Source organism: Urocitellus parryii, chromosome 9, assembly GCF_045843805.1.
Source record: "Urocitellus parryii isolate mUroPar1 chromosome 9, mUroPar1.hap1, whole genome shotgun sequence".
In the NCBI taxonomy this organism is placed as follows: Eukaryota; Metazoa; Chordata; class Mammalia; order Rodentia; family Sciuridae; genus Urocitellus; species Urocitellus parryii.
Genome location: NC_135539.1, coordinates 106823908 through 106836914, shown reverse-complemented (window position 1 = coordinate 106836914; position 13007 = coordinate 106823908). Strand labels below are relative to the sequence as shown.

Genomic DNA, 13007 nt, shown 5'->3' with positions numbered 1-13007 from the left:
GTTTATTAGTATTTAAATATTTAAAAACTCACTTTGTCAGCTACAAGATAGCAGATGTTAGACGTACATAAAAGTAAGTCTATGAGATTTAGTAAGAACTAAAGAAAGGCCTTGGGTTTCTGATTAGTTCAGAGCTCATTCAAGGAAGCACCAACCAGGTTTTAGAATTTGTACTTCCTAGTGCTGGCTTTTATGCAGCTTTGAGTTGCTAAGAGTCTGCACTCAATTCTACATGATTTTATAGGTCCACTTACCTATACTGACAGACTAAGTTTAGTCTGGTTATAAAGATCTCAAGAGAAAAAATTTGAGTGACATGTCCACTCCTGACTAGATTAGTTATGGCATGGAATTAGCCACCTGGTACAAACCCGACAAAACTGGCCATTCTCTTTGGAGGGGTTATGGAGAAAACTACAAAAAGGTCTCATTGTTCACCATACCCCTAATTACATCTGTGCCAATATGAACAGTATCACAGCAATCTATGGTCTTTTTCACATCGAGAGTTCAGATGTTTTGGAACATGGGTGAGGTGATGGCATCTAAGGGGGAAATCAAGAGAGTACAGATAGTTGTCATAATTCATATCATTTCTCTTGTCTCATAATTAAATTTTTCATTAAGCAGAGCACTTTTCACACTGCTTTAAATTCACCAGCACCTCACAGTACTCCACCCTCTATGCACCAGCTTCAAGAAAAGGAATGAGACTCACTACCTTCTCCCTATTGCTTTTACCTCACCCAGTCTGAGTGATGTCGTTTAACGGTGACTCTTCACTGGGTACAGTGGTGCACACCTGTAATCTCAGAGGCTCTCAGGTTCAAAGTCAGCCTCAACAACTTAGTGAGGCACTAAGCAACTTAACAAGGGCCATGTCTCAAAATAAAAAAGAAATTTTAAAGGTGGTAGTGGCTGGGGATGTGGCTCAGTGGTTAAGCACCACCTAACCTTAGCACTGGTTCAATCCCCAGTACCAAAAAAAAAAAAAAAAAAAAAGAAGAAGAAAGAAAGTGACTCCTCTTCCCCCAGGGTGGAAGGGATCTTGTGTAATCTTCTAAAATCATCAGGACAACTTCCCATCAGCTGATCTAAAAATGCTTAGAGTGACTAAAGAAGTTACATTAGTGGAAAAAATTACATTAGTTAATATATGTGAGATGCATCCTTTATAATCCCTTGTGTATAGTATGATTTTTCTATATCATGAAATGTGTCAAAAAATGTAAGTTGCATTTGATTATGATACAAGTATCAGAATCACAGAAGCTTGCTAAGTATGCCTATCATTTTTATCTTTCGGTATCTTCCCAGTGCACTTGGTATCAAATTCCAATTTCTTGTCCTATTTAAAGAGGCGATGTTTAATGTAGCCCTCTCTCTCTTTACATTTGAATGTAAACTCCTTAAAGCAGTCCTGTTCACTAACATGGCCCCGAGACTAAGTGTAGTGCTCAGACCAATGCAGGTGAACTGTAAATACTTTTTGAATGAATAAATGGCTATCATATGAATGATTCTTTTCCAGTCTTACCACTACACCTTGAATATATTGAGTCATCTTCAAAATAACATCCATTCATCCCTATGGAGATCAGAAACAACTTGCTTACTGTCATCCTTGCTCAAAAGGCTCACAACAAAGTGCCACAGGTTATAAATATGCAACAAGCTTGCTTGCTTCCTTCCTTCCTTTTTGCAGCACTAGGGACTGGGACATCAAGCATGTACAAGCACTCTATCACTGAGCTACATCCCCAGGCCTTTTATTTTTATTTGGAGACAGGGTCGGCTGGCCTTGAACTTTTGATTCTTGTCTCTGCCTCCTGAGTAGCTGGGATTACAGGCATGCACCACCACATCCAGCCTATAATAGGTCTTCATTAGCAGCATTTCTCAAGTTTGTTTCTAAGTACACCAGTGCCACAAAATATTTCTTTAAAATGGAGTTCAAGAGTCCTGTCATATACCTAACTCCTATCAATATTTCTACTTGGATGTTTTTAAGCAACATCTCAAATTTAGCATGATCCAAACTGATGATTTTTACTCTCTATGCCAACCATCCTTCTAAGAGCTCAGATCAAATGCCTCTTCTTGGCTACTCATTCTTAAATCCTCACACAATCCACTAACTAATCTTGTTGGCTTAAGCCTCAAAATATATCCAGAATCTCAGCACTCCACACAATTTACTGTGACCATACTGATTCAAGTCACTATTTTCTTTTCCTTGGATTATTACAAATGCCTCCTCAACTGTCTCCCAACTTCTGTCCATGGCTCTCCCTTTGGTTTATTCTCAACACCATAGCCATATGGATCCTTTGCAAAGCTAAGTCAGATTATGCTATACAACTGCTGAAAATTTTCCAGTTTCCTCACTCAAAATTAAAACTAGTCTTCAATGGTTTGCATTGCCTTACATGAACCGAACCAGCCTCTGGTTCTTTCCACCCGTCTATCCCTATGCTACAGCATGCAAAGCAGGCTTCTGCCTTATAGCCTTAGCACTTATTCCTCCAGTTGGTCAGTAAATCCTTTCTTCATTACCCTTTATAAAATAGGAAAACAACTCCAACCCCATACTAGTTTTCTTTCACTTTTTTCATTTTCCTTTATAATATGTCCTACTATCTGTCATAATATATCCTTATGTTCCTCAACTAGAACATAAGCTATATGAAGTTAGGATTTATTTGTTTTGATTTGTTTTATTAACTGCTATATCCCCAGCATGAAGCCCAATGGTATGTGTGTAAGGGTAGGGGAAACACTTTCTTTAACAGGTAAAGGATGAAATGACTCAGTATTTAAAACACTAAATTATAAATATTCGGATTAAACTGGTTATTTCTATAATCTAATTTAAAAGGTACAGTAATGTGAAAAAGAACAAGAGTTTTGGTTTTTGTCTTATACAAATTATCTTTCTGAATTTGAAACTCATCTATGAAATACTTACCCAGGGCATTGCTGGGAGGATTGAACATGATCACTTACTCTTTGTCTAGCACTGCCTGGTTTGGAGTTCAATACTCAATAACCATCCATTTAAACCTTATAGATATGAAGTATTTCTTTTTTTTCCATATTTTTATTGGTGTATTATAGTTGTACATAATGGTAGAATTTGTTGTTACATATTCATTCTCTCACACACACACACACACACACACACACACACAATAATTTGGCCAATACCATTCCCCAGTATTTTCCCTTTCTCTCTACAGAGTTCCCTTTGGTTTTCACATGATACCCCCCTCCACCATTTTCTTCCTTTTTTCTCTCTAGCTTCTACATATGAGAGAAAAAAAACTGACCCTTGACGTTTTAAGTGTAGCTTATTTTGCTTAATATAATGTTCTCAAGTTCCATCCATTTGCCTGCAAATGACATAATTTCATTTTTCTTTATGGATGAATAAAACTCCATTGTATAAAAATACCACATTTTCTTTATCCATTCATCCGCTGATAGACACCTAGGCTGGTTCACAGATATGAAGTATTTCTATTTCGACTTTTCTTTAAGAAAAAGTTGTTCTAAGACCTTTTATTATTATTATTACAACTGCAAACTTATAGGAATTAAACAATTCTCAATTTCTCTTTTTTTCAGTGCTTCATTCTGATTTCTATTTGACAACCACTCTCCTATTAATTAGCATGGACAATCCTGGCTAGACCAGAGTGACAAAAAGGTCTTTTGGGGAAGAAAAGATGATTTAATATTTTAAAAACATGTTTAGTAAAACTTTATATTTCAGGAGGAAAAAACCCTATAGGTTTGATGAGAAAAGAAAAGCTCAACATCTTTTGATGGACGGGGATGTAGTAAAAACATTGTGATTGCTAAAGGAATATCCCAGTGGGATACTGTGAGATTTTTATGGTAATCAAAAGGAGGTGAAAAGCTTTTTTAAAAGTCTGAGAAACTCCTACCTAGACTAATCCTCTACAAATGTTAACAGGTTAAAACAAAAAAGTCCATGAAAATTCAATAGGCAAGCCCAAGTCAAAGAACTATGTGGCTCAAAGTGAACTTAATAGAGTTGGGTATATAGCTCAGGGTTCAAGCCCCAGCACCACACAACACAAAAATAAGTGGACTTAATAACAGATCTAGTCCAATTCACTAAAAATTGGCAATAGGTAATTAAGAATTAAGTGTATACCAGTAAATAAAAATGTACTTCACTGAAACAAGAGTTTCATATTCATGCTTGATTCTTTAGGGATAAATATCTACCATCCTTGCCTCCATACCCATATCTAGAAAGGAAGGCATGTCTGTAAGCATTTAATAAGTGCATCTTTTGCATACCATTTTATCATTTAATCATTCTTGCCAGTTCAGTAGTACTGCACCCGCTTTGCTGATGATAAACGAAGACTAGGTAAAATTGGGTGACTTGTCCCTGATCACAAAATTAGCAGAACTGGAATTCAGCTCAGTAGTAAACCCAAAGCTCCCTTTACTACACTAAGCCCCTCCCTGAAAGGAAAGTGAACTCGTGGAACTTGTCTGTAATGAAACCTGCAAGGGCCAAGCTTTTTGATTGGTCTTGGCACTAATGTCACCTGTATTGTAATCCAAAGCTTACATTTATAGAAAATAAATCACTATAAAGTCGGTGCAAAATTGTTCAGCACTCTCGATGAAGACCTAGCCTCAACTAAACGTACGAAAAAATAATTTCACAATTTTAATTTAGTGTTTTTAGAAACCAGTCATTTTCAGTGTTTGGAAAATCAGGGGACTGCGCCCTCAAGTGGTCAAAAAAGGCCGTTCACCAGAGTTCCCTACTTGTTTAGATGGTGCAAGGCCAGTCCCACAATCTTCCCGCAATCTCCCGAAGCAGTAGAAATCCTCGCCCCTGCAAAATCACTAGCGCGCCCCGCCCAGCAAACCACTGCGCATGCGCGTTCCCTGCCTCTCCGGAAGCTACCACCACAGGGTGGCGCTACTTCCCCCGAGCAGCCCGCTCTTTCGAATACCTTTGTCCAATTCCATAAGAGCAGAGTTAGCATCCAATTCCTGTTCGCCATATCCAGCATCTGCCAGAAAAGACTTAGTTGAGTTTGACGCCATGACCCGAATAGTTACTCGACTAGCCTAGTCAGAAAGATTGCAAACTCTGCCCCAGCACCGCCATCTTCTCCCGCCGCCTTCTCGCGGATTTTTCCTCCGCGCTCTGTCAAGCCGTGTTACGCATGCGCCCTGGTCACCCCGCGGTTCGCCGGTGCCTCTGCGGGCCCCCCGCGCAGGCGCTCAGGGAGCTCCTGAACTCTGGGTTCCCGCGGCTGGGAGAAAAGGAGGCGGGGATTCGAAGGGGGAAGTGACTCTGAGGCGCCCCGACGCTGCGGCGGGAGCCAATCAGAGAGCGTGACGTCAGTTTGGCGCGGAGTTTGGCGGCCGGGGCTTACAGTGGCGGGAGTTGGAGGCTATAACGGGCGGTGGTGTGAGGGGCGCAAGCTGCGGCTCCTAGTGAACTCGAGGGCATTTTCACGGCTTTTTCCTCAGCCGAGTCTTTCTTCAGGTCCAGATGCTCTTCAATTCGGTGCTCCGCCAGCCCCAGCTTGGCGTCCTAAGAAATGGTGAGTAACGGTCTTAACCGCTGCTCCTTGCTGGCGGGATTCACCGCCCCCAAAACACTCCACCTCGATCTGGGCCGACTCCAGTTTAGTTTCCCAGGCTCCAACTTCTCCAGGGCCAAAGTGAATTAGGTGAGGGAGAAATACCGAAGAAAGTTGTACTTTGTTTCCCTCTCGACACTTTTAATCGGGATCGGGCTTTTTTGGATCGTAACGTAGGCCGAAGGGAGGAAGGACGTTGAATTAGCTGGGCTCCGAGGCCCCTCGCTGCTTACGTCAATATCGCGCGTTAACTAGAAAACGCATGCATGTGTGTGTGTGTGTGTGTGTGTGTGTGTGTGTGTGTGTGTGTTTCGGGGGAGGGGGACGTTCTCTCGGCCACCCCGGGCGATCGTCGCCTCACTTTCGTTTGTTTGTGGTAGAACCTGAGCGATCCCAACTATTTGCAGTTACCCCACCAGCGTCCATGATCCGCTGTTAGGGAACTCGGTCAGGCAGGGAGGGCAGGACATCTGCTTCCAGCAGGGGCGAACTCTCATTCTCCCACCATTACTACCTGGTTCACGAACGTTCTAAACCGTAGCGTGAAAGATGCCCCCTCACCACGTCCCCCAGAGATAAACTCGGTTCATAGATTGAAGGGGGCTCTTCCATATATTTTTCAATGCTAGAGCTAAGATCCAAACACGGGATCGTCATATTTTGGGGGTTCTCCGTTCCCGGTATAAGTTAGACGCATTCTCGTGTTAGTGGGTAGAAATCCAGCTTGACTTTCCACAGTTCTTTGGGCTAATATGTTAGAACGCAGACAATAAGAGATTTGAGCCCAGATTTGGAAAAGTGTCACCAACCCGAATCTTTCCCATAAGGGTGTTGTGTCTATACTGACCACCTTTGGACAGAAATGAAATCTCACTCATTTAAAGATCATGTCTATCCTGAGGTCCTCCTTCCCCCTTAAAGCCACGTGGAAAGCTAAAAGAAAAGAATCTTGGAAGGGAACATTTATACTTAAGGATTTAGGTCTAGGAAAAGGATGTTGAAACAGACTGTGCAGTCTTTCAACTTCGTCCTTCCAATCTAAAACTTTTTACCATCCTTTTGTAATTCCCTCTTAGATGATCTTTGTAATTCCGCTCGAAATGCTTCTCTTTCTGTCTCTTCTAGGACCTTGCTTAAATAATTTCCGTTCTCTGCAGTCCTCTGTGCCATGTGGTCCTCAACACATTGATTAACTGTCTTTGGAGTTAAACTGCCTGATTTTTGATTTCTGTTCTATTTTCATACTATTTGTGTAACCTGGGAAAGCCATTCGGCCTGTTTTGTGACACATTTTCTCCTAATTCTGCAATCTGTCTACTTTTTTCCTCTTCACAAATATTCATTGTTATTCGGTAGGCACTGACATTTATTATTATATGTTACTCACTGAAATCTGCACAACTGTCTCCATTTCCCTTCTGGGTTGGCATGCCACCCTTTTCTCTTCTCTCTACTTCCATGTATGATTATAGTCATAAATGGGGCTTCTTCCTCTACTGCCTACAACCTTATATTTCCTATATTGTACAGTTATTTCTATAAAAATTATGTAGATTCATCTTCACGAAGTTGGTCAGTCTCGCAGATATCTCAAATTCAAATACCCCCAAAATGATCACATCTCAAATTCAAATACCCCCAAAATGATCACTTTTTCCCTAAACCTACTATATTTTTTGTTTTGCGAAGTGGCCCCATTATTTTAAACCAGTATTCCTAGCCAGAAACTTGAGAGTCACTTAAAGACCCCCATCTCCCTCACTATTGAAAATTTTCCTTCAAAATATCTTGAATCCAACATATTCTCTTCATTCCCACTGTTTCTGCCTCTTTAACATATACTGGGTCTGCTTTACAATTTCATTTCCTGATTGAACCTTAGTAACCTTGTCTGAACTATAAAGCAAGTCTCCTAAAACCTCTTAGTTTTCTTCTCTTCGTTTATTCTTTACATTGCTACTAGTGATCTTTATAAAATGGAAATATGACTACTTCTGGGTATTTTAAAATTGGTATCTAAAAGTTTCTGTTATCAGTTTAAACACTTATAAAGAATAAAATTTCTGGCTAGAATATGAACATTGACATCTTAAAGTAAAAATGTTATATCACTGTCTTAATTGTATAATAGAATTAAATACTAAAGTGATTTGACAATCATATCTATTTTTAAAAAATATGAACAAACTTTAGGCATTCTGCAAAGTTACTTTTTCCTCTTGAGTTCATTTCCATTTTATTTCTCCCACAGAATTTATCCTGATATAATTTAATTGTATGCTTGAAAAGTTTTTACTGGTCTCCTTATGTGTCAAAAAATGTAATTAAATTGCTGTTTTCTGTGCTCATGGGATTCCAACTGCTAAAAATTTCTCTTGGACTGCATTGTCATCATAGTTGATAGCATGCAATTGATAGAAGCAATGTAAATAACAAATTTTGATAAATAGTTATTATTCTCATGTCCTTGTATACTCTTTGGGAAATCTGCATGTAATCTCAAGGCCCTAATTTGTACTTTGAGGAAATAATAGGGTTTTACAAATGAGTGTTGTGGGGCATTACAGGTTCATATTCATAGCACAATAAAGATCCAGAAGTAATTTAAGGTAGCTCAAAAAAAAAAAAAAAAAAAACAATGACGTGTATGTTGAAGGGAATTAAAGAAAAGGAGTAGATGGGAACTCCCCCCCACCCCTGCCCCGCCCCAAGTCACTCTAGACTATTCATCTATTTGGATATTAGTTGAAGGCAATGAGTCAAAATTAATTGTATAATAGAATTATAATGAATGCTTGTAAAAAATAAAATTTTCCAAATGTATTATCTTCAGTTCTATCTAATTGTTCAAGATTCCCTTTTTAATTTTTGTATTGCATTTATTAGACAATTTTTAAGTCCTACATCACATTTAGATTTATATATTCTAAGAACAAAGGCTTTTGTTTTTAAATTTATTCTGTCGGATATTTATGAGCTCAACATACATGATTATTGTATTCTTCTTTTAGTAGTCTTTAACAACCTATTTACAGTGATACCTCATTTTGAAATATTAAGGAAATGTCCCCAGGAATAATTGTTAAATCTGGATTAAATTTCTTTGCCTCCTTTCTACTAATTGTTTCAGACATTGCTGTGAAAATCTAGATTTGTCTGAGTTCCGTCAGGCTAAAATATCTTCTAAAACAATACTTTTGATGAAAAGTAAGAATTGAAAGTAGCCTAAAATGTGAACTTGTTAGTTAATCAGACAGCTCTCAAGAAATTGTGAACTCATTGTTTCTTCAGATGCTTAATTAACAATTCATTTTCATTAATTATTTATTGGATGAATGTTTCTTTCACAAGTTGAGCATCCTTAATCCAAAAATCTGAACTCTGAAATGCACTAAAATTTGAATGTTTTTGCATAGAAATATGATCCTCAAGTAGTGTCAGGTTTCTGATTTTCAGATAAGGAGAGCCCAACTGGCAAAATCTATTCAAATATCCCCAAATCTGAAAAATCTCTGAAATCTGAAACATTCTTGGTCCCAAGCGTTTTAAAAAAGGGATACTCAACCTGTATGTATTTAAAAACACATATTGACATACATGTTAATATTATAAAAACAACAAGATAGCTTATTACTATTTAGGATTATGGTGTATATTAGATCTCTGACCCAGCAGAATAACTTTCCCTCTACCCTGAATTTCTTGCTCTCTTTGTTCTAAATATAATAAAAATTTACTCATCTTTCAAGATCTTCTCTAAAGGCTTTTCTAATCCTACTACTAGCCAGGGATAATTGAATATCTTCTAAGGGTAGATACATAATGCTTTCCTTTAAAATTACTGTTATATTCTTGAAGATATTATGACTTATTGCTGTTAATATTTTAGAATCCTAGAATTTCAAGCACTATAAGGAAAAAGGAAGTAAAATTACTTAGTGAATATGTTACTGACTATAATAGGCACACCAACACATTATTTCATTTAACTTTTTGAACACATGTATCTGTAGATATATAGATATGTGTTGGTTACTAGGTAACTTGAGAGTTTATAGTAATGTTGATTTGAAGGCTTCAAAAACAGTAAAATTTTTGTGGAAGGGAATTAGCTGTTTTAATGGTAATGCTTTTATGGTTGTCTCTGTTGGGAAAGGGTACAAGAACTTTTTAATGTACAAAGGGCAGTTGTTCCTTCTAATCTTAATGTACCATTAAAGTTGATAAGCCCAAAGCTATACCTCACCAGAAATTGGGAGTGCACTTTGACTTCTGAGGATATCTTAAAACTAAGTATTCTAGGGGACCAAACGTAGTGAATGGAGATATGTTAAATATATAAGGCTCTTTAAGAATAACATTTACCTCTGCATTTGTTGAAAGTGTAAAATGTGATGTTATTGAAGTTCTATAAGGAATTTTCTTATTTTAGGCTGGTCTTCACACTACCCTTTACAGTCCCTTCTAACTGGTTATCAATGCAGCTGTCATGATGAACACACTTCTTATGGAGAAACAGGGGTCCCAGTTCCTCCTTTTGGATGCACCTTCTCTTCTGGTAAGAGAATTACTGTCTAGGCTAAGCTTGGACAGAAATAATATATTTCCTGCCTAGAGGGAAAATACATTGTAATATATTCTGGTCAAGTTTCCTTCAAAGAAAAGTAAATTAGGTAGATGTTATAATTTTCCAATAACTATCCTCTTCTGATTTATGAAAAAATGCATAATTAGCATAATTACTTAAATTCTTATTTATGATAAATCTCTTATATGTAATTAGAATAATTATATATTTCTTCTAAAGCATAGGACTTTTAAGAATTGCAAAGGTTCAGCAACCATGAAAGTAGTTTTACCCAGTAGATGCCTCCTAATCAGCTGAATATGTATCTTTCTGTGATTCACTGGAGAATATGTGAAAGAAATAGGATTACTTGTTCCCACTCTCAGTGTAAGTAGAGGTGAAAGGTTGTGAAAAGGAAATTTAAAACTAATAGACTCAGTCTGCTGGTGGTGTATATCATTTTATTGCCTTTATTTGACTTTGGTCAGTACTAGTCTTGTTTATTACCTCTCTTGATTTAGCCCTTCTCTTAAGTAAGAGACTATCTAAAGGTAGTTTTGATGGTCTGAGGCATTTAATACCTTTATACACACTTGTTTTTTGTGTTAATCTTTATGCACTCTATTTCTTATTTAGCTCCCAACATGGAGCATATATTAGCAGTTGCCAATGAGGAAGGCTTCGTTAGATTATATGACACGGAATCACAAACTAGTAAAAAGAAGTGCTTCAAAGGTAAGCCTCAGTCTATAATTTTTGTTTTAGCATTATTTTTAATTCATAAAGCTTCAAGTAAATTGCTATTGGACTAATTCATAAAGGTTCAAGTAAATTACTATTGGACTATATTCCCAGTTATATTCATTTCTCATTATGTCTGCTTATGGACCAGGATAAAAGTAACAATAGACTATCACTCACAACAACAGTTAACTATGGCAAGACCTTTACAAAAGTTCAGAAAAAAATATATCTTAAAGTCAAAAACAGTTTTTTTTAAGTTTAATTATTTTACACTTAATGTGGTTCAACAATGCTTTAAATATTGAATATTTCCCATATATAAAGCAAAGTTCTACTAACTATAAGAAGCTCATACTCTGGAATCAGAAAGTCTGGTGTTGAAATAACTAAAATAAAACAAAGACTATGAATAATAGAAATACAAAAGCAGGCTAGGAAAATTTTTCATGAAGGATGGGGCATTTGGGTTGAACTGTGATATTTAGACCAGTGGAAATGGAAGAGGGCACTTCAGGTGGAGAAAAAGCATTTGCAAAGTCTTCGAGTTGGGAAAGACCAGGATCTAATAAGAAAATAGTGGGTGGTCCAGTTTGGTTTGGAGAACAGTAAGAGAAACTTTCCAACAGATAGAGGCCAAAGTATGCAAGACCTTGAATGTCAAACTAAACTTTTTCAGAGAGCATTGTGAATGAAGATTTTTGACCTGGAAAATGTTTCAGAAAGGTTCCATTTTAGAGACTATTTCTAATCAACTCATTTGAAAGGAATTGGACATCAGATTGTAGTTCTGATGTGTGGTAATGAAGGAAATGTGAAATGTTGAGTCCACAAGTTTTCTTTGGCCCATGGTCCATAGGGTACTGATTGATCTTTTCACTGTAGTTTTTAAGATATTTAAAATACTATTGATATGGCTACCATAGAACACAGGCTACACATTTCATATTTACCATTTTCTTTACTTAGAATGGATGGCTCACTGGAATGCTGTCTTTGATCTTGCCTGGGTTCCTGGTGAATTTAAGCTTGTAAGTGACTTTGATTTTATTGGGATCTGTCCTTGAAATTCTGGTCAAGTTTGCCTTGTTAAATTGTGCTGTGAATTTTTGAAAGGTTACAGCAGCAGGTGATCAAACAGCCAAATTTTGGGACGTTAAAGCTGGTGAGCTGCTTGGAACATGCAAAGGTCATCAATGCAGCCTCAAGTCAGTTGCCTTTTCCAAGTTTGAGAAAGGTAGATTTTACTTATTCTTTTGTCTCCTTAACCTTCTTTGTGATGGGGAAATAAGAAGTTGTAAGGTTTCTATTTTGCCCTTATAAAAGTTGTTACTTTACCAACATAGGTAATTTTTATTCTAATATATGACTGAAAACCTTAATGAAAGTAAGCTGGTTCTAGGCCCATTCTTATGGTTGTTATCACCAATTTGTCCTTGAAATTCAATTTACAGATAAGGTAACAATTTATGTACAGTCAAAAAAAAACCTCTGCTTAACTTTGTCCATTGGTGTCAAAACTTGGTACTGGGTGCTCATTAATTCTACTTGTAAAATTTAAATGAAGTATGAAGATGGGGTGAAAATTCTGACAAACTGGACATGATTGTCTACCTAAAAATTTACCATGCAACTAGTTTAAATGACCCAATTTCCTAGTATGTTTTCAACTAGTATTTACACACAATTGATCCTCTATTTATCTCACAAGAGTGATATAATATATGTAGGACAGTACTATAGCAACTGAGGAAAAACTTAGCAGGGGTATCTGAATACATTTTTCCCCCTAGGGTTTTTTTTTTTTTTTTCTCTTAATTTGTTCCTCACTAACATGTTTTACAAACAGGCCAATAAACATTTACCTCAAAGAAGTATCTGCGTTAATTTAACTTTCTCAAGAATTATAGACAAACATCATAGTCCTTTAACATTAAAAAATACACTATTTTAAAAAGGAATATTTTAATTTATTTACCTGAATACTCAGGGATATTAACTGAGTTGTAGAGCTGGTTTAGACTAGAACTCTAAAAGGGAAATATATGGCATGG

General features: G+C 37.0%; 2 protein-coding genes across 3 annotated transcripts in view; one reads left to right on the top strand and one right to left on the bottom strand.

The window, feature by feature from the left end:
- Nucleotides 1-5188, bottom strand: part of Ints7 (integrator complex subunit 7) — a 77539-nt gene extending 72351 nt beyond the window's left edge. The window contains exon 1 of the mRNA XM_026387510.2: nucleotides 5007-5188. Coding sequence (XP_026243295.1) covers nucleotides 5007-5100 — 94 coding nt within the window. The 5' untranslated portion in view covers nucleotides 5101-5188. The remainder of the gene's footprint in view (nucleotides 1-5006) is intronic.
- A 366-nt stretch (nucleotides 5189-5554) lies between these two features.
- Dtl (denticleless E3 ubiquitin protein ligase adapter) overlaps nucleotides 5555-13007 on the top strand; it is a 41191-nt gene continuing 33738 nt past the window's right edge. The window contains exons 1-5 of one of the 2 annotated variants that reach the window (XM_026387472.2): nucleotides 5555-5606; nucleotides 10078-10203; nucleotides 10849-10947; nucleotides 11923-11984; nucleotides 12070-12190. In XM_026387472.2, coding sequence (XP_026243257.2) covers nucleotides 5555-5606; nucleotides 10078-10203; nucleotides 10849-10947; nucleotides 11923-11984; nucleotides 12070-12190 — 460 coding nt within the window. The remainder of the gene's footprint in view (nucleotides 5607-10077; nucleotides 10204-10848; nucleotides 10948-11922; nucleotides 11985-12069; nucleotides 12191-13007) is intronic. The other variant, XM_026387473.2, reaches the window with a different exon arrangement.